This window comes from Garra rufa, chromosome 16 (genome assembly GCF_049309525.1).
Source record: "Garra rufa chromosome 16, GarRuf1.0, whole genome shotgun sequence".
In the NCBI taxonomy this organism is placed as follows: domain Eukaryota; kingdom Metazoa; phylum Chordata; class Actinopteri; order Cypriniformes; family Cyprinidae; genus Garra; species Garra rufa.
Genome location: NC_133376.1, coordinates 44063759 through 44086404, shown reverse-complemented (window position 1 = coordinate 44086404; position 22646 = coordinate 44063759). Strand labels below are relative to the sequence as shown.

The window sequence follows — 22646 nt, the reverse complement described above, 5'->3', positions numbered from 1 at the left end:
GGAAACTTACTGGCTCATGAAAAGTGGCTGTAATGGAGCATTTTGATTTCTCCAATGACAGCATTTGATCGTTATTTGCTCTTATTGCCCAAAACTTTATTAGATTTACATTAACCAGCATAAATACCATGTTAAAGACATCACGAATTGGACGTACATGTACTGTATAAACATCCAAATGAGATCCAAATGAGATTGAAAGGGCAGCGGTGAATGATGTCCCGCACCCCCTGAGATATAACGACAGAAAACTTTTCACAGCTTGTTATGCAGATTGACTCATTCACTTCTTTCATGTGGCACGCTGAACAGAGACAGCTGAGAGCCGAGTCCCCGTCACCACAGGGTGGGATTCCTTCAAACACACAGCCTTTCATCACGTCCCAATCACACACGCTACATAAACAAGCCAAGCGCACACGCCGAAAAGAAATGACAGAAGCGTTTGAGATCAATACGGACGCTCCCTGCGGGGAGAACGGTTTGAGAGGGAGGGTGTGAGCTTCAGGAACGAGACTGATTGATTGAATTGCTGTCAGCGAGCGGCGCAGCACGGCGGCCTGAACGTTTAGCTCGTACATCAGAGAGCGGCTCGCGCCAGGACTCGTCTGAACTGTCACGGGGTCTTGGAGGAGTCACAGACACGGTCTCCTCTATGTCCTATATGACCAAAATATCAGTAATCAGTAATGCTGTATATCTATATGTGACCCTGGACCACAAAACCAGTCATAAGGTTAAATTTTACAAAACTCAATAAATAAGCTTTCTATTGATGTATAGTTTGTTAGGATAGGACAATATTTGGCCGAGATACATCTATTTGAAAATCTGGAATCTGAGGGTGCAAAAAAATCTAAATACTGATAAAATCACCTTTAAAGTTGTCCAAATTAAGTTCTTAACAATGCATATTACTAATCATTTTGATAGGTTTACAGTAGGAATTTAACAAAAAATCTTAATGTAACATGATCTTTACTTAATTTCCTAATGATTTTTGACATAAAAGAAAAATCAATAATTTTGACCCATACAATGTATTTTTGGTTATTGCTACAAATATACCCCAGCGACTTAAGACTGGTTTTGTGGTCCAGGGTCACATATATGAATGTAATCAATGTTCTGTTTGTTAGAATAGCTGGAGAGTGTCATAGTTCAATATATTCACAACTTGGGTAAAATGATTTTGTTTTATTATTTATTTTTTTAAATGAGATATTCTGCTGTAGAAAAATTGCGCTTTCCAGTCATATTCTCAACTTGGGTAAAATATTTTACTTTACTTTGTTTTACTTTATTTTGTCCTAAAAAAATTGCTTTTTATTTATTTAGCTGACATCAAAATACTGGTAATAAGATATGTTTTTAGAGAATATATAGTGAAAGAATTTCATTTTTTTTTCTCACCCCAGTGGCATTTCTTGTTTTAAGCTTGAAAATAACTAAATTTAGCAGGCATTTATCCTTTAAAAATAAAATAAAAAATGCCCTGCAAACCTCTCCATCAACCAACATTACTATAGTATTTTTGAAACAATATATTTTAATAAAACTCAAGTTGTGAAAATGACTGGAAAACACAATTTTCTACAGCTGAATATTTTAAAAATGATAAATAAATAAAATAAAGTAAAATATTTTGCCCAAGTTGTGAATATGATTGGAAAACACTATTTTTATACAGCAGAATATTTAAAATAAAATAAAATAAAATATTTTACCCACGTTGAGAATATGACTGGAAAAAACTATTTTTATACAGCAGAATATTTAAAAAAAATAAAAAATAAAAAAATAAAATAAAATAAAATATTTTACCCACGTTGAGAATATGACTTGAAAAAACTATTTTTTTTCTACAGCAGAATATATATATATATATATATATATATATATATATATATATATATATATATATATATAAAAAAAAAAAAAATAAAAAAAAAAAAATAATTTTACCCAAGTTGTGAATATGATTGTAAAACACTATTTTTCTACAGCAGAATATTTAAAAACTAACTAACTAAATAAATAAATAAAATATTTTACTCAATTCAATTCAAGTTTATTTGTACTCAAGTTGTGGATATGACTGGAAAGCACCATTTTTCTAAAGCAAAATATTTAAAATAAAATAAAATAAAATAAAATAAAAGATTTTACCCAAGTTGTGAATATGACTGGAAAGCACTATTTTCTACAGCTAAATATTATAAATAAATAAAATATTTAATAAAATAAAATAAATAAAAAATTTTACCCAAGTTGTGAATATAGTTTTCTATTTTTCTACAGCTGAATATTTAAATAAAAATTAAAAAATAAATAAAATAAAATAATGGAATGAATGAGTGAATGAATGAATGAATAAATAAATAAATAAAATAAAATCTTTTACCCAAGTTTTGAATATGATTGGAAACTATGTTTCTACAGCTGAATATTTAAAAAATAAATAAATAAAATTAAATATGTTAAAAATACAACTGAATCAGTCTGACGAATCAGTACTTTGGAAACTGACATATTGACTATTATTGTTCAGTATTTTTAATCACTTTACTATAAAAATGTATATTTGCGATATAAAAAATATATTAAATATTTAAAAAATACATATTTTCAATTTTGCTTCTAAAGTATTGGAATAAAGCATGTATAGACGTTTTTCCTGAACGCGGAAGTAAGTCCGACTCTTAACTGAAAGAATGCTTTGCATTTCCGGTCTGCATTGTTTCTAGTCCAATTAGGGTATATTCCGAGCTAATAATCTAATGTTAAACCTATTAAAATGTTTTTAAATAGCACATGGCTCCAAAGCGCCATCACTTGGCAATGACCGTCATTTGTCAGTGCCTCACTTTAATGAGTGTAGATGACACGAAGCTGTGGACGTTAGCTACATTAAAAACAGATGGACGCTATTTGAATGGGTTCCTATGGAGACCGGAACAGAAAAGCATTCAATCAGTCGTTAGAATTCGTAATGGCGGCGCTCATCGTTTACACAGGAAAAAGGTCTATAATGCTGATTTAGAAAGTAGTTTTTAGGAAGTTTCTGACGTCATTAACAGGAGAAAGTCCCATACAGAACAGAAATAATGAGAGACAGCGGGGGTCATCAGCGGTGCTGTGAACACCTCTTTCTCATAAACCTACAACACCATCATCCACACACTACCCTCAAACACCCACGCACAAGCACTCAGACAGCCCAGCCTCTCCACACCAACTCATTTATCAGTAAAACAGCAGACGGAGAGATCTGAAACACACACACACACACACACACACACACAAACTGAAGCAATGAGCCAGACGGGGCTGCCAACCTTTGCCGAGCGCTACTCCCACACGCACTGCTTACTGTAGCACTGCTTCCCTCGTCTTTTGTCTCAATGGTGTCGGGGTGAGTGGCAGAAGCTCATCTGCACCTCCCCTCCTCAACACCAATCAATAGAGTTTCACGCCACACTTCTCAAGCACCACTTACTGCGGGCTAATGGTGCCGAAGGGTTACAGCAAAGCAGCGTGACTCACTGCATATATCATGCCACTTGCTGCATCCTCAAACATAAAAATAAAAACATTCGCTGGCTGATATAACCTCTGATTTATGTCGCCACAGCTGCTGGACTGAAGAAAACACTGCGAGGTGAAAAATCTGAATTTTTCCCAGCTTCCTAAAATTATCTTTCAGGCCAACATGCAAATCTTTTACAGTCAAAACATTTCAGTTTATGAGCGCCGTGGTTAAGCGGTTAGCTGATGTAGGAGTGGGTGATATAAGCAAATAGTTATATCACAATTTTAAGCATTTACAATGATTCAACAACTTTTAAGAAAAAAAGGTCAAAAGGTCAGCCTGTCATACACTTTAATTGTTATGTACATATTAAAATGCAATAAAATAATTATTAAACAAACAAACAATCAAATATTTAATGTTAGAGTTTATTTATTCTGGTCATTTATTTATCATGGTTAACTTTTTTAGCGACACGCATAGTCTTAGATAATTGTTGCCATTGTTAAAAACCATTCAAAATAGTTTTTTGGTTATAGATTGAAATTGGAATTTTAATAATAATATTTTTTTAAATTCAATTTTTTTAATAAATAATAATAAAACTAATTTACCCAAGTTGTAAATATGACTGGAAAACTTTTTTTCTACAGCTGAATATTTAAATAAATGAATACATAAATACAATCTTTTCTTTCTTTTTTTTTTCTCTTTTGTCTGACACATAATTTCAGATAATTGTTGTCATTGTAAACAAAAAACTATTCAGTTTTTTGGTTATATTTTGAAATTGGAACTTAAAAAAAATATATATTTTTTTTTTTACATAATTTTTTTTTTGTATAACAATATAATATTTAAATAAAATAAAATAAAATAAAATAAAATAAAATAAATTTTGCCTTGGCTAATAAAAATAATACAAATGAATGACAAAAGTACATACAAATAAAATAAAATTAAATTAAATTAAAACTAAAAATGTTACTGTTGATTTAAAGTTTTTATTTTTTATTTTTATTTTAATCTATTTTTTGATAAAAAATAAAATAAAATATAAAAAATACAAATAAATGTTGCCTTGGCTAATAAAAATAATACAAATGAATGGCAAAAGTACATAAAAAATAAAAAGGTTACTGTTTATTTATAAGGTTTTAGTTTTATCAAACACACACACACACTACTATACTAACACTATTTTTCTACAACTGAATATTAAAATAAAATAAAACAATTTACACAAGTTGTGAATACGACTGGAAAACATTATTTTTCTACAGCTGAATATTTTAAAATCAAATCAAAATTTTTAAATTGAAAAAAGGTTACTATTGATTTATAAGGTTTTAGTTTTATTAAACACACTATACTATACTATACTATACTATACTATACTATACTATACTATACTATACTATACTATACTATACTGTACTATACTTTACAATACAATATAAATACTACAAAAATTACAGTTCCTGATCCTATTCTCTATTCTCACAATAACCTGCCCATGTTTATTGCAAATTTATTGCAAAGACCACACACACACACACACACACACACACACACACTTTTTTTTAGCTATTTTAATCAACCCGCACTACACTAATTAAGAAGAATTGATAATTAGAATCTGATTATTCTGTGAACAATTGCTTAACCGGCTCACATTCTTTCACTTCTGAAGATAACACTACTAACACAAATGAAAGAGAGTGTGTGTGTGTGAGAACACCTGACAACAGCATGACAATAGTGTCTCCAGCAGCAGCAACACATCTAAACCTCTGACAGCAGTTCTCACTTACTGTATAAGCCAGTGACGATTAATAGACTCAATGCCAGCTTGTTCAACCTGTACTGAACACTGCTGCACAGAATTCCACTGAAATATGAAGGAAATGTCTTCCAGTGATTCATTAAGACACAAAACCGTTGTGGCACGCCATTAGCAATACTGAAAAGAGAATCAATTGCTACACAGTGCTGGCTTATTACCCGCTGATATATATCACAGGTAAGTAGTTCAAATCATTGTATCGCAGAACGGAGGTACGGTAGCGTTGGGTTATTATTTAGATGCAGTCCTATCGGGTGATGTATGTATTCTTTCGTTGTGCAATTTAAGAAAAGCTACAACCCAGAGGCTGTTCAAATTGTTATAGTAGCTCATCAATTACAAAGTTTAAGCGTACGCCATTTCTAGAGCAAAAGCGCTTCAAGGCTAAAACAAAGACAAAGAAATTAAGAAAGCAAAAGTGAGAAAGTCAGGGGTGGTTTAAAATAAACCTGGCTGTGTATTGTAAGTTCTGAAATAATAACAGACCTCATTTTCGCCACTGATGAGTCGTATGATTTGGAATTCAGGCTGTGCTCTTTTATTTCTTTATTTTTTTGTTGAAATAGGTCACTTGACAGTTGTATTACATGGCACTTGCTTACAAACTCTTACTGTTGAGTGGGTTGAACAGTCAGCACAATCTTGATTTTAAGCTGTAAAAAAGGGGGTGTTTTAGGGCTGCACAACATATTGAGATCACAGTATCATGATATGACTAGTGCAATTGTAAAATCATGTAGGCAGCCTTGTAATTAAAGAAATATACCAAATACCAGACTAAAATGCAGCACTTACACACAGTTCATACTGTATTTGAGTTGTCTGAGGCACTGATATATATATATATATATATATATATACACACACACACACACACACACACACACTGCCATTCAAAAGTTTGTTATTAGTAAGATTTTTAATATTATTTAAGTCTTTTCTGCTCATAGGCTATTTATTTGATTAAAAATACAGAAAAAATAATAATATTGTGAAATATTATTGCAATTTCAAATAGTGGTTTTCTATTTTAAAATACTTTAAAATATATAAAATATATTAAAATATAAATACAATTTATTCCTGTGATGCAAAGCTGAATTTTAGCATCATAACTCCAGTCTTCAGGGTCACATGATCCTAGAAATCATTCTAATTTCATATCATAGAAATCATTCAAAGTTATTCAATTTGTTTTGTCATTTTTTTATATAATTTTTGTCTGACATGCATAATTTCCGATAATTGTTGGCAATGCTAACTAAAACTATTTAAATTAGTTTTTGGTTATTGACTGAAACTTGGGAAAATAAAATAAAATAAAAGTTGCCTTCACAACTAACTAAAATAAAGCTGAAGTACTGAAATTATACTATAATTTAACTAAAGCTATATAAAACGTTTGAGGGAAAAAATAAAAAGGTTAGTGAAGATTTATAAGGTTTTAGTTTTATAATATTACACACACACAGCCGCTCAAACATTTGGGATCAGTAAAGTATTTAATATTTACAAAAAAAAGTATTTTCTGCTCATCAAGGCTGCATTTATTTGACTAAAAATACAGAAAAAACAGTAATATTGTCAAATATTATTCCCATTTAAAATGATGGTTTGCTATTTTAATATACTTTAAAATAGAATTTATTTCTGTGATACAAAAACTGAATTTTCAACATCATTACTCCAGTCTTCAGTGTCACATGATTTTTCAGAAATCATTCTAATATGCTGATTTATTATCAATGTTTGAAATATACAGGAAAAAAAATCTTAGAATATTCTAAAATATTATTCCAATTTAAAATAGTGATTTTCACAAAAAAAAAAAAATTTTTTTGGAACCTGTGATTTTGTGTGAACCTTTTTTTCAGGATTCTTTGATGAATAAAAAAAAAACAGCATTTAATTAAAATAGAAATCTTTTGTTACAATATACACTACCGCTCAAAGTTTGGGGTCAGTAATTTTTTTATTTCTTTTTTGTTTGAAAGAAATGAATACTTTTATTCAGCAAGGATTTGTTAAATTGGTAAAAAGTGATAGTAAAGATTTCTGGAAGACAACTTTCATATAGTATCAAAACCTAAAAAAGGTAAAATTTCACCATGTGTTGGGGTTTCCTAAATCGCATCACATATTGTTAGAAAAGATCTCTATTTGAATAAATGCTGTAGGTTTAAACTTTTTATTCATAAATAAATAAAAAAAACATCAATCAATCAATCAATCAATCAATCAATCAATCAATCAATCAATCAATCAATCAATCAATCAATCAATCAATCAATCAATCAATCAATCAATCACTCTAGAATCAACCCAAATCAACCAAATATGGCTACTCAGGTCATCAATTATCAGATTTTTTCAGATTGCAATATATAATCGCAGAAAAACATGTCAGATGTGCATTCCAGAATGTGTTGACAGTATGAATGCAATTGAAACTATTTAGTTCATTAAACATTTGAATTGGCTACATCGCACCAAATAAGCATCTCCCGATTAGAGCGACGAAGAGTTCAGGTCGTGCTGTAAACAACCTGCCAGCCGTCCTGTACTAGCGTGGCGATTCTCACCCACTCGCTCGCTGCAGCGCATCCGTTATCCAGGAAGATCAACAGCAGCGGGGCGGGTGGAGGAGGATGAGGGGACTGGGGGGTTGGACATCTAATGGAGTGCCAGCGCTAATGAGATGAATCTATCCATTATAATGCTTTAACGAGAGTAAATCTGCATGGCTGGTAATTAGTCCACGCCCCTGCATTAGCTCCACTCCTCGGAGGAGCGGCTCTGTCTTGTGTTGCCAGAGGACATCAGAGCAGCTGAATGCATTATGCTCCAGATGCTGCGAATTTTCATCATTTAGATGTGTTTCCATCAGGGAGCGGATTGATCAGGCACGGTCATGGCGGATAAGAGCACGGCATAATGACAGGCCGGGAAGGAAAACTGCTGGCGTTGTTCAAAAAGAAACCCCATTAAGCAGCTCCCGGTTGCTAAGCAGACACATACGGCACAACTATTTAGAGCGGCTGCGAAGCGATAGCGGGTTTACAGGAGCCGAGGCATTGTAAGTTTCGAGACAACGGTTGTGTGATTCAGCTAGCGTAATCAAAGGCTTAACAAATCAGACAGGTGCTAATTGCACAGTGTAACTGAGAAGCAAACTGCACACTTCCCACTGAGTCGAGTCAATATTAGTGTTGTGTGTACTACAAATGTATTTTTGGTCTTTTGAAGTTGATTTAGAATGAGCATTAAAACGGCAAGATTAGCAAAAATTGCCAGATTAGAACTTGTATTGTCTGTATGAGCAACACAGCTTTCAGTTAAGCTACAGCTCTGACCTACTACAATGTCTTGTTTTTAGTCTTTTGACAGTTTTATTTAGAGGAGAGTTATAATAAGAGCAAGATCAGGAAATGTTGTGAGCCAGATTAAAACTCAAATTGTCTGCATGAGCACCTCGGCTTTGTTAAACCATGCTCTGACAGACTCTTGATGGCTCTGACTTCCATTTATTCACATATGGAGAACTTTTGCGTGTTTTTCTATTTTATTTAAAGTAGAGAAAGTTATATTAAAGCAATATTAGGAAATGTTGCAATCCAGATAAGAACAAGTAGTCTGAACGAGCATCTTTCTTTGAAGCCACAGCTCTGATACTACAGTATCCTGTTTTTATCCTGTTCTTTCTTTTATTTAAAACAGACAGAGTAATAAAAGGAGCACGATTAAGGAATGTTCCAAGCCAGATTTGATCTCAAATTGTCTATGTGAGCACCTAAGCCTTCAGGTAAGCTACAATGCTCTATTTTCATTTCATTTCATTTATAGGAGAGTAGACAAAGTAATACAAATGAGCTAAATTAGAGAATGTTGCAAGCCAGTTTGGAAGTCAAACTGTCTGCATGAGCACCTCCGCTTTCATTCAAGCGATGGCTCCAACATACTACAATGCCCTATTTTTATCCTTTTGCAATTTTCATTGAAAGAAGAGCAATGAGAGGAGCATGACCATGTTGCGGATTGTTGCGAGCCAGATGTGAACTCAAATGATCAGCATGAGCACTATAACTTTCTGTTAAGCCACAGCTCCAACCTACTACAGTGTCCTGTTTTAGTCTTTTGTCTCTTTAAAGACTAAAGGAGAGAAGAGAAAGTAGTACGTTGCAAGCCAGATTAGAAGTCAAACTGTCTGTATGAGCACATTTTGGTAAACCCACAGACAACAGTGTCTTGTTTTTAGTGTTTTGTGACTTTATTTTACAGTAGAGTAGACAAAGTTATGAAAAGAGCAAGATCAGGCAATGTTGCGAGCCAAATTTGAACTCAAATTGTCAGCATGAGCACCTCTGCTTTCTGTAAAGCCATGGCTCCAACATACTACAATGTCCAGGGCTTCAAACATACTATAAAGTCCCATTTTTAGTCTTTTGCTATCTTCATTCAAAGGGTAATAAAAAGAGGAGCAAGATCAGGGAATGTTGCGAGCCAGATTTGAACTCAAATTGTCTGCATAAGCACCTCAGCTTTCTGTTAAACCATGGCTCCAACATACTACAATGTCCAGCTTTCTGTAATTTTCATTTAAAGGAGCATAATAGGAGGAGCAAGATTAGGGAATGTTGCAAGGCAGATGTACACTCAAATTGTCAGCAGGAGCACGTCAGTTTTCCGTTAATCCACAGCTCTGACCTACTACAGTTTTTGCCTCTTTCAATTAGAGAGAAGAGAAAGTAGTAAGAGGAGCAAGATTTCTGTAAAGCCACAGCTCTGACATATTACACTTGTCCTGCTTTTAGTGTTTTATGACTTTAATTTACAGTAGACAAGGCAATAAAAGGAGCAAGATTAGAGAAAGTTGCAAACCAGATTTGATTTTTTTTTTTTTTTGCACGAGCACTTCTGCTTTCTGTTAAGCCACAGCTCTGATCTACAGTGTCTTATATTAGTTTTTTGTCTCTTACAATAAAAGGAGAGTAGAGAAAGTAATAGGAGGAGCAAGATCACGGAATGATGCAAGCCAGATTAGAAGTCAAACTGTCTGCATGAGCACCTTTCTGTAAAGCCACAGCTCTGACCTACTACAGTGTCCTGTTTTAGTCATTTATCTCTTTCAAATAAAGGCGAGAAGAGAAAGTAATAAAAGGAGCAAGATTAGGGAATGTTGTGATGCATGAGCATCTTTCTGTAAAGCCACAGTTCTGATATACTACAGTGTCCTGTCTTTAGTGTTTTGTAATTTACAGTAGACTAGATGAAGTAATAAAGAAGCAAGCATATGGTATTTTTTAAGACAAATTCTAAAGTTTTCTGAATGAGCACCTTGGCTTTCTGTTAAGCCATGGCTCCAACATACTACAAATGTACTATTTTTATTCTTTTTCCTTTTTCATTCAAATGAGCATAATAAGAGGTGTAAGATGAGGGAATGTTGTGAGCCAGATTTGAACTCAAATTGTCAGCATGAGCACCTCAGTTTACTGTTAAACCACAGCTCTGACCTACTAAAGTGTCATGTTTTAGTCTTCTCTCTCTTGCAATTAAAAGAGAATGTTGCAAGCCAGATTTGAACTCAAATTGTCTGCATGGGCACCTCTGCAACCTGTTAATCAATGGCTCCAAATAATCATAAAGACCTAGTTTAGTGTCTTTTTCAGTTAAAGGAGAATAGAGAAAGCAATAAGAGGAGCAAGATAAGGTAACGTTGCTAGCAAGATTAGAACTCAAATTGTCCAAATGAGCACCTTAGCTTTTTGTTAAGCCATGATTACAATATACCATTTTCATTAAAAGGAGAATAATAAGAGGAACATCAGGGAATGTTGCAAGCTAGATCAGAACTCAAATTGTCTGAATGAGCCCCTCTGGTTTCCGTTAAAGTATAACTATTGCCAAAATGCAACCTGGGCTGTTTTTTTTTTCTCCTGTAAACGAGACAAACTTATCCAAAAGCATAATTACGACAAACGAGCTGTTTTTGAGATTGACCGTGATTTCGTTTTGTGGTCAATGGCCGGTGAATGGGAATACTAAGGGCATACAAAATCGCGCATCAAAATCGATATTTTTACAACACTTAGAAGGCTCGACACACCATGAAACTTTGCTCGAAGTATCGCCTGGGTCTCTACACATGAACATTGAGAACATTGTTTGTGTACACAGAGTTTACTAAAAAGAAAGGTTTTGAACAACTCACTTTCACTGTTTGAGTTTCCGCTCGCGGCCGTCTTGCCAGTCAAGAAGTGTCGATCTCCGAATGCGAGGATGGATAGCTCCTAAGGCATATTTCCATATAAATGCACGGCTAATTCGTTGTTTTGTCGCAAATGAAAAACAATATTAACCTTCTAGTTGTACAAAGAGCCTCATATAAGCCTAATATTTCGTCCTATGGAGTCCATTCATTCGCATTCGGAGATCGACACTTCTTGACTGGCAAGACGGCTGCGAGCGGAAACTCAAACAGTGAAAGTGAGTTGTTCAAAACCTTTGTTTTTAGTAAACTCTGTGTACACAAACAATGTTCTCAATGCTCGGGTTCATGTGTAGAGACCCAGGCAATACTTCGAGCTAAGATTCATGGTTTGTCGAGCCTTCTTAGTGTTGTAAAAATATCGATTTTGATGCGCTCAAATTTATGCCCCTAGTATTCGCATTCATCGGCCATAGACTACAAAACGAAATCACGGTCAATCTCAAAAACGGCTCGTTTGTCGTAATTACGCTTTTAGATATATGTTTGTCTCGTTTACAGTAAAAAAAAAAACAGCCCAGGTTGCATTTTGGCAATAGTTATCCTTTAAGCCACAATTTTTCTTAAGTCTTTTATTTAGAGGAGAGTAGAGAGAGTAATAAGAGAGTAACAGGCAAGTTCAGGGAATGTTGCAAACCAGATTTGAACTCTAAATGTCTGCATGAGCAACACAGCTTATCACTAAACCAAGACTACTATGTCTTACAACACCTTACAGAATGTCGGATTCAAACCACATTTTCTGAATGAGCATCACAGCACTGACATACTACAAAAAGCTCTTCTTAAAAGCTCTTCTTCAACCTCAGCAGAACAATACAACATTCTGTCTGAATCCCAATACCGCACTGACTTCCATTTCAGCAGCCGGACTGTGGAGTGTCTAAATATTCGGTGTATGGTGAATACAGCTCATCTAAGCCTTTCTCAAATGACGTCCTTGCACTAAAGAAAAAAAGTGCTCTGAAATGGGCAGATTAGATTAGCGCTAGGAAGCTTTGATCTAAAGCTCGCTGGCTAGCTTTGATCTGCACAAGCAGCTCTTCACCATGACCAGAACACAATATGAGCCCATTTCACTTCCATTTGTATCAATTCTATGAGCATATACGACGATGAGAAGCTCTGCTCACCGTCACTTGCTGCCATTTACCCCTAATCAGAGTCACTTCAAGTCATGAATGGCGGCAGTGTTCCTGAGGGAAAAATGACCATCAAGGGCCTGGAGATCAGAGCGGCAGACTTCAAATGGATGCGATATTTACATAGAACAGCATGTGTGGAAACACATGATGGCTCAAATTTACAATTATCAAGCGACCGACAGACTCTGAAGGTTGCAGGTTCAAAACCCAAATAAAAAAAAACATTAGTAGTCAGGTGGATTGTCCTTGTAATAAATTGCCACAAGAATTCCACCAGCCCTGGTCAGGTGGCCATAAATAAATATTTTAAAATGTTAAACAGGAAAAAGACTGCCTAATTAACATTAACGATTAATCTGATCCAATTAAGTCGCCTTGACAACCAGAAACATTTAGTAGCCTTTCCAAGATCCATTTCTTTCAGCTAATCATAATTCAATTAATTAGTGCGCCATTAACATTAGCATGAATATGAATAGGCTCTTCTTCATTTGAGCCAACCTGCATGAGAAAGGTTTGTAAAATTCCCTGGGCGTTATATTTCATGTGTAATTTTGAAGGTTATCAGCATCAGAGGCTCTTAGAGCCTCTCTTCATGACTGGCATATATTCAGATTCACTTTTGCATTTTGAACATCCAGACTGCATAAATGTGACAAGATACAAGCAGAAATGCTTGCTAACATAGAAATACAAACTTTAGCCACTTATTTTTAGTGCTGCATTCCAGGCATATTTTAATTAGATTTTTATTCTATTAACCTCAATGTTTATGTCAAATTATGAGATCAAAGCTACTGGAAAAGTGGAAATAACCGGAGGTTTGTGTTCTGATGTTTTAATGAAGGCGATAATTTGAAGTGAACGTTTCACAGAATGCAGGAGCCCCAGGCATTCACCTCCCACATTCAAAGGTCAGGAAAAGAGCAACGGCAGAAATAACGAACGCAAATGCAGTTAACGACTGCAGGGCCTGACAAGTGTGAGTGAGCGTGGTCCGAGGCGAGAGGAAATCATTAAGCGTACCTGGAGGAAGGTTGGGTCTCTTTCTCTTTTTGCTGTTTTCTGTGCCGTTTTCCAGAGGACAGTCAGTGACCAGAGGACCATTGGAGCTACTGAATTGCAGGGGTTCGTTGTTCGTGGCAGGGTCAAAGGGCAGCGGATTCAGACCTGTAGAGGGAAAGGAAACCCAAACTTAGTAAGCTTGCACATTCTATAACTGTAGTCTCAATAGTTTATATAGAAACTTATTCTGGCCAAGGAAGACAAACCAGTTTGTCTGTTTTTTAAAGGTGACATATCATGAAAATCTGACTTTTTCCATTGTTGCCCACAGAACACCACTTAGAATCCCAGCTTCAGAGGAGACAAGAGAACAGTGGATTTATTGATTTATTTACTGTATATTACACTGATGCCACACAGATCTAATACGAACATGTGATTTCTATCCTAGCTGTTTACCTTCACTGACATAACCGAATGTTTTTATAACTTATGCGTTTCTAACAAACTTGTGTTGACAGTTTAAGAGCAATATGGCATGAAAGAGAAGTTGTTTAGTACTCACATGCCATGTGAAAGACACTTTCTGTGCGTGTGCTTCAGATCTGTGCGCTCAAGAAACATATATCAGAAGTTTAAACAAATATAGTTTAAACGCATGATTTCTAGGGCTGCAAAGATAAATCTGTGCAGAATCATTTTATGGATTTTCGAATGCATAACAATTCTCTTTGGAATCGATTCTGAGGTTAGATTTACTCGCAGACGGCGCTCTAATCTAGTTTTTATCCACACACTCAAAAGCTCATGAAGAAGAGTGCTAAAGAGCGCTTGTGCGTTCAGCTGAGCCATGTACCGTATTGACCCAAATATAAGACACCTCTCCTTTCGAGATGTACCTTTTGGAAAAAGGTTTTTTGAAAACTAAGTCTTGTGTTTTATTAAGAATTTTTCTCCCTTAAATTATTTTCATATTGCATATTTTTCCTTTTTGAAAGTATGGTAAATACTGGTAAAATGTATCAACAATTACATTCAAAAATATACACAATTTGATATACGATAAAAATAACATTTAGGCTATCTATCTAATAGTAGCCTGCCAAATCTTCATTAACAGTAGAAGTGAAGTCTTCAAATCTGGTCTTGCGTTTAAAAATCACTTACAGAGGAAGTCTGGTCATATCAGGCTAACATGACAGTCAGGACTCCTGCCACTTACTTTTTCTTTTGTTTTCACTTGCGATGTTCTAACATTACAACACTCATTACATTACATTATGTGTTTCTTGGCACACTAGTTTTACGCTTTTTTGGCATCACCTATTGTTGTGGATGTTTTATTGACACGTCAGTCTAGACCCTGGATATAATTATTATTATTGAGTTTATTTCAAAAGGGACCATGTACAATTTTAACATAAATGTTTCCATTTCATGCATTGTACCGAATTTAGCCGATGGCTATTTTTCATCCGCAAGATGACCATGTTTTTAATTTGGGTCTATATGGTCATTTTACCTAAGCTCAAAACGCTACAACCTTTTCGAATTTTAGAAATGATTGTTTTAGGTTTAAATGTGTGTAAGGATTTGGTAACAAGCAGAATACGGCTGTTTCTAAAGCATGCAGTGTCATTTTTTTAGCTGAAACTTTGTAGACATATTCTGGGGACACCTAAATCTTATATTACACTCTGTAAAAAGGGGAATAATATGTCTCCTTTAGTGTAATTAAGGGTGTGTAGATAAGAGAGTACATTAACTTAGTGAAAAGGTTGAAAAGTATACTTCTAAAAAGTCTTGTTTTAGGACATCTTAGACATTTGCTACAAAAACTCATGCATGCTACAACAAACCTACTGCATATCTTACAGATCTCATAAAATAGTTCTAATGCTTCCTTAGAAAGTTCTCATTATAGCAGCAGAGAAATTTCCTGAGATTTTTACCCCCTTTTTTATGAGAGCTCCTGCCGTTTTAATGTGCACCATGCATCAGCTGTGTACTGTCAAGGAACAGTCAGTGGGCAAGCAGGCCTAAGCAGTGACTAAATGAACTAAAAGTGAGGGAGAACTGATTAAAAGTTTCCTATGTTTCTGTCTGGCCTGCTAAAGAATGATTCATGAAGTGAGGACAGAAATGGCCCTTTAAGACTAATTTAGTGGTGCAGCTTCATTTCAATGACGGCATATTTCTGCTCCGAAAGCCACAAAGACAGGATTATCACACACACACACACACACACACACACACACACACACACACACACACACACACACACACACACACACACACACACACACACACACACACACACACACACACACACAGTCTCATTCTTTATTAACCCCTCTGTGAATTCCATTACAGAAATTGACTGCAGGTTCCGATGCTAAATTAGGAAATGTTCTTGAGACAGCAATCAATTCCTAAGGACTGCCTCCATTTCCGTTCTAGACATGCACAAGGAGATGAGAAAGACAACAACACCATCCAATGAAAGATGGATTTGATAATAAAAACGACAAGGCTGCAAAGATCCTAAAGATATATCATTTCAGAGAAAGCTTTAGCAATAACACTAGTATGCCAATTCTTGGTTGTATTTAAATTGAAACTCAACAGACAAAAAGGACAAGATTTTGTAAGTTATGTAAAGTTTTTTTTGTCCATCTTACAAAATAAGTCTATAAAAGTTACTATAATGTTGGTAACTTCCACACAGCAGCGTGTGTTACGTGCTGTTTAGAATACAGAGTGATGTCTGAGATATGCATGCTGGTCTGTTTTCATGAAATATTCATCACGTCTCTCGGTTTACATTGTTTTGCTTGGCATTATTTGCCTGAAGGATACAGAAGTATGGGGCTGGGGGGCTGTCACTGCATATCCCGTATGATGAGAGAAATACAGAGAGAGAGACAGACAAAAACAGACTGATACAGAGTTCAGAGGGCACGGCTCAAAACTCTGCGTCATAATCTGCCACATCTGCCATCTACAGTGCGCAACCTCTCCAACATCACGCTGCTCATGTATATGAGATAGCAAACGCAAGACTGTAGAAATAACGGAATCTGAACGGAGGAGGAGGCAACCGTGTGTGAAAAAGCAAATAAGTAAAGTAGGATATGGAATCTGTGACAGAAGAGCAGCGCTGCAGAATGACAGCACGAGAAGAGACAGAAAAACAGGGTGGCTGAAGACTAATTTAAACAGCGCTGAAGAGCCCATCTCTTTCTCTCGCTCTGGCTCTGGCTGATGCTGCATGTGCAACTGCAGGAGTGAGAAGTCCTTGGCATGAAACGAGCTGTTAATGCAATAAGAGGAAGATGATCTGTAATGATTTATTCAGTCCAGATCAAGCCTGTCAATGACATCAGCTGCTAGGGCTGGGCGGTATATTTATTTCATTCACAGATTTGGTAAGTTAGATTCAGTTTCTGTGATCAATTTTCTTGTTGGTTTCGGTTAAAGCACTGATTCAGCAATTCATTTGCATCACTCACGCAGTAGGTGTTCATGGATTGATTTTACTTTTTTAAACATTTATTTAAGAAATAATAAGCCACCAGAACACGTATGAGTCACAAAGCAAATTGATGAAAAAGTAAAGTATACTACTGTTCAAAAGTTTGTGGTCAGGAAGACTCTTTATTTATTTATTTGAAAGAAATGTATATTTTATTTCAGCAAGGATGCATTGGATTGATCAAAAGTGACTGATAAACATTTATAATGTCACAAAAGATGTCTATTTCAAATAAATGCTCTTTTCGAACGTCCTGTTAAACCCATCATGCTTTCCACAAAAAATATTAATCTGCTTTCAACATTGATAATAATCATAAATGTGTTTTTGCAGCAAATCATATTAAAATGATTTCTAAAGAATTATGTGACAGGAGTAATGATGCTGAGAATTCAGCTTTGAAACTCAATATGACTATTTTTACAGTATTTTTGGTCAAATAAATGCAGACTTGGTGAGCAGAAGAGACTGATTCATCAAAAAAAAAAACATTAAAATAAATAACACTTCTTAAGCAGTTATAATTATAATATAATTAGTATATATCAAACAGCAATGTGAAAGTTTTTAATCTAGCTTGGCAAAAATGGCTTTTTGATCCCTTATGTTTCCTCTAATACAGGGAAAACTAAATATAATAAATATAGCTGCAAGCAGTGATTATCGTGGTTCAAGTGCTTTAAGGCATGTAAGCACATACGAAAAATATTTAGCAAGCCTGTAACCACCTAAATCAATGATTAAAAACTGCATTTTTGGCAAATTCAGGTAATTTAGCCATATAAATTTGAAGGTTTTTTGTAATGTTTATGACTGTTATTGCAACAGCTGTGGTCCAATCTTCCTAAAAGTTTGCATGCCTGTTTAGAATCACCTGTCGCATGTGCTCACCAGGTTTCGTGAAGTTTTGAGTTTTCATTTAGGATTTATAGGCTTTTAGGTATATTTGGCCAACCCTATTTTCTAGATTATTGATATCCACTCTTTTCAGAGAATCTTCCTGCACTGGTTTGGTTCTGATTGGACAAAAAAAAACTAGGACTAGTTTGCAAAAAATACAAAAAAATAAATAAATAAATAAACAAATAAAATTAAGTTATGAGTGATTACGTACTTTTGAATGCTGTAGTGCCCCCGTCAGGCCGACTGGGGTGAGCATTGGTGATGTTGTAGACAGTGTGAGTACTACCATCCCTCAAAGTTTCAAGTCTCTGCGACTTACGGTTTGGTCTACCCAATCGGTTTTACATGGAGATTGATGGTCCATGGCCACTCTACATGCTTGAACCTCTACTGTAAATATAAAGACATATATTATGATGCTTGATGCCTTAGTAGATGCTGATTATTCTGCCACTCTAACACAAAACAACTGACAAACCATCACTGTAAATAATCCTGGAAAACTTGTTATAAAGGTACAGCTAGAGCGGACATTTGAGTCTGCAAGCAAGTAAATCAAGAAAAGCCAAGAGTTGCCCATTTAGGGTGTCCGTGACCCATAACAGCTCTCAAGGCACAGAGCACATATATTCCTCTGATTGATGTTTCTTCTGCCCATGTTGGACAAATTCTGTTCATACACCAAGAGGAAACCACCACCCATGACAGAAACGGGGCGCATAAACAAACCGTGCAGACAAGGGCTATATATTTTGGAAAAAGCAGGGTAAAGTCGATAAATGAAAGAACATCCAGTTCTGCTGAGTAAGAATGAAAGAAGCTAAATTCAGTCTGAAGATCTGAATACCTGATCGCAAGCAGCATCCTCCCAAAAAAAATAGATTAGGAGCGGCAGACAAAAAAGGAATTAGGTTGCTTTCTGGCTCTGACACTGTTCTCTTGCTGCAGATGGAAATGCTTCAATAGAGCCGCTGATGAGATTTAAATGAGTATTACTGTTTCTGCTCCTGATGGCCACAGAGGAGAAAGACGGATGCAGATCACATACTCAGCGCAGCGGCAGGAGAACTTGCACAACACTCTCTTATCTTTGAAAGAGAGAGAGAGAGATGAAGTGGAAGATGAGGAGCGATAGATGTGACAGAGGAGGGGAGACTTCGAGTAATTCCAAGTATGGGACTCGCAGTCAGCTGGCGGCCTCTGACACCAAATGAGGCTCATGCATTTATGGATGCGTGGAGGCAACGGATTTGATGAATGTTTCTCTATCTGTAACCTAAGACAAGTGATTCGCTAATGTGTTTACAGAGGAATTTTAAATGCCTCACAGCATCCAGAGGCAAAACAGTGCATTTCACATCAGGTGTGGCGTACTGAAACCGCTCATTCTTCGGCTCTCAATCACATTACCATGACAATGTACCACTGTGCTTTAGAGGAACGACGTGTTCCCGCCTCACCAATGGGCCTCTAGGTCTTGATTTGGGAGAGACCATTGTGTGCTTATAAACAAGACAAGACAAAGTGTTTGAGGGAGGAACATAATCGCCTCTGCGCTCTTCTACCCACAATGCAACAGGGAAATGTCGCTGTGTAAAGAGGAGAAAGTTTTCTTCTTTATTCTGTGTACTGTCTTTCTTACAAGTTCACACAAAGACTCGGAGAGCATCAGGGACCAAAACCTCTGACATGCGTGGATACATTAAATAAAGCACTTCTTTGTGTTTTCCCTCATGAGAGTGTTGCGTAAGTTACTGTGCAGTGTGTCAGGAGTTGTCATGATACCTTCATAACTACACAGTGCCGAGTATTATTTATGTTTGTTTCTCATAGCAAAAGCTGAACGTTATGCCTGTTCTGTTGTTTTATTAATTGTTTACAATTCATACAAAGATGTATTATTATTAATATCAGCATTTCCTATGAATTGCGTAGACTGTGGCATCCTGATATGACTTATCAAATGTAAAATGCTGCAATTTAATTACTGAAAATATAGACTGGTGCAATGTATGTTTTAGGGCAAAATGCAGCACTGTGTCCATTTACACATGGATCATTCCGTGCCATTCAGATCCAAATTACAGGGGGGTAAAAATGACTTCAGAAAGATGGCAGCATCATAATGTTATTTTTACACAGAGATTGGTATGTCTATTAGTAAATTCCATTGACTCTAGCAATCTTTGTTGCATTATGTGCCAATGGTAAGCATTCAAAAATGGCGAAACAGCACTTTTCAAGTTTTGTCTCCAAAGTTTGTATGCCTGTAACTCAAGAAGTATTCACGATATCTTTATGCCCTTTTAGATATTGGGTCTTTACAAACTTTCCTTTTGGCATGTTCATTTTTAAGGCCCTATGTGGTACGGTTCCAGAGATATTGGAATTTTAATATGGTTTTAGGAGTAAATTGTTAAAATGTACACTTTCAGTGGTCAAAAACCAAATGTGGGTCAGTTAAAGAACAATTTTTGGAGAACAAATAATGTTGAAACTAGAGATGTACCACGTTTCCTTCTGTTTAGACAACTGCATTGAACATACCTGGCTGAATGCCATAAATATTTTTTTTCCAAAGTTTGCCTGCCTATAACTGAAGACGTATTAAATATATTGCAATACGATTTTAGATTCTAGTTGTTAATAAACATTTCTTTTGAAACCTTAATTTTCAAGGCCCTACATTGTTCAGTCCCAGGTAATGTCCCTCAACTTTTACCACTCAGACAGGTATTTAATGCGATTGTTTTGATAGAGGGAAACAAGATACAATTCTAATTTCAACATCATTTCTTCTTCAGACATTGTGCTTTAAATAAAATAAGTATCAGCTGTATACAAAGTGACCAACATTTGGTTTTAAACCACTGAAAGCAAGTAATATTCAACAATCTAGAGACGAAGCCTCATTGAGATCGCTATATCTCAAAGACTGAACGATATAGGGCCTTAATAATGAAGATTCCAAAAGAAAAGTTTATCAGCAACTAGAATCTAAAATCATATTGCGATATCTGTAATACTTCTTGAGTTACAGGCATGCAAACTTTGGAAAAACAATAATTATGGCACTCAGACAGGTATGTTCAATGCAGTTGTCTTGACAGAAGGATACAAGATACATCTCTATTATTTGTTCTTCAGACATTTCTCTTTAAAAGAAAAGAAGTATCACATTTTTTCCGACCCACATTTGGTTTTTGATAACTGGAGCCATATTAAAATTCCAATATCTCCTTAAAAATAAAGATGACAAAATGAAAGTTTGTTATGAACCAGTATGTAAAAGGACATTAAGATATCTTTAATGATTCTTGAGTTACAGGCATGCAAACTTTGAAGAAAAAAATGTAATAGTGCTGTTTCCGAATTTTTGAATGGTCACCATTGGCACATAATGCAACAAAGATTGCTAAAGTCAACTCATTTTATTAACAGACTGACCAATCTCTGTGTATGAATAACATGATGATGCTGCCATCTTTCTGAAGTCATTTTTACCCCCCTGTAATTTGGCTCTAAATCTCTAGTTAAAATTGCCATTTTGACCCCCCTCTACCAATTAGTGCATTACTCAGTAAATATTCATCCATGACATTTAATATTTTGGCTTTCATCACTATACATGTCTATCTTTCTTCGGAAAAAATACTAGCAAAATCCAGAATTTGAGCTGGGGAAATTTTTGAAATTTGGTTGATTTGACATGGAATGACCCACAGCCTCTGAGAGGCTTGGTTTACAGTTAATGCATCAAACTCAATCTCTGCATGTAAATTTACTTTAACTTATCACCCTATGGTCTTGTGGACTACTTAGTAATGCGTTAGGCCACAAGTGTGGCATTTGGGACAGACCATGTTTTGGCCTGTCCTGCAGCCTCCATCTGGCAGGTCTTTTGCTTCTGAACTTGCTTTCAGGTATGAAAAATGTTTCAATTATTCTTGTAAACCAGGCTCTTTTAAACTGAGAGCAGGCACCATATTTATACCAGCCTGTTTAATTAGGCTCAGTTTAGAGATCAATTCATTCGGAAGTTCTCCAGGGACTCTGAGCCAAATAGAGAGATGGAGAATGAGCAGAAAGAAACAAGCTGAGTGGATTTATTCAGCAAAATTCACAGTTTTGAAGCACTGGAGATGTTTGGATCTTCTGAAACCACATCAAAGCCCTGAGGAGACTGCACTTTATCCCCAGGTCCTTCATTTGCAAATCGATGGATGAGTTGGTAAAGTGATGTTTAACATCTGGTCAGAAACCCACGCCTCCTCTTATGAGAAAAAAAATGAAGAATATCACTCCCATGTTGCCAGTGAAAACAAATAACAGCAGGCTGGAGGCAGAAGGGGATTTGGAGGTTGAATGCTAAAAGGACAGCCGGCACAAGAGATGGGTGTGAACGGCTGCAA

General features: G+C 35.6%; 1 protein-coding gene across 2 annotated transcripts in view; it reads right to left on the bottom strand.

The window, feature by feature from the left end:
- The window catches only part of enox2 (ecto-NOX disulfide-thiol exchanger 2), a 318313-nt gene that overhangs the window by 150960 nt on the left and 144707 nt on the right, over nucleotides 1-22646 (bottom strand). For both annotated transcript variants that reach the window (XM_073820293.1, XM_073820294.1), the window contains one exon: nucleotides 13818-13961. In XM_073820293.1, coding sequence (XP_073676394.1) covers nucleotides 13818-13961 — 144 coding nt within the window. The remainder of the gene's footprint in view (nucleotides 1-13817; nucleotides 13962-22646) is intronic.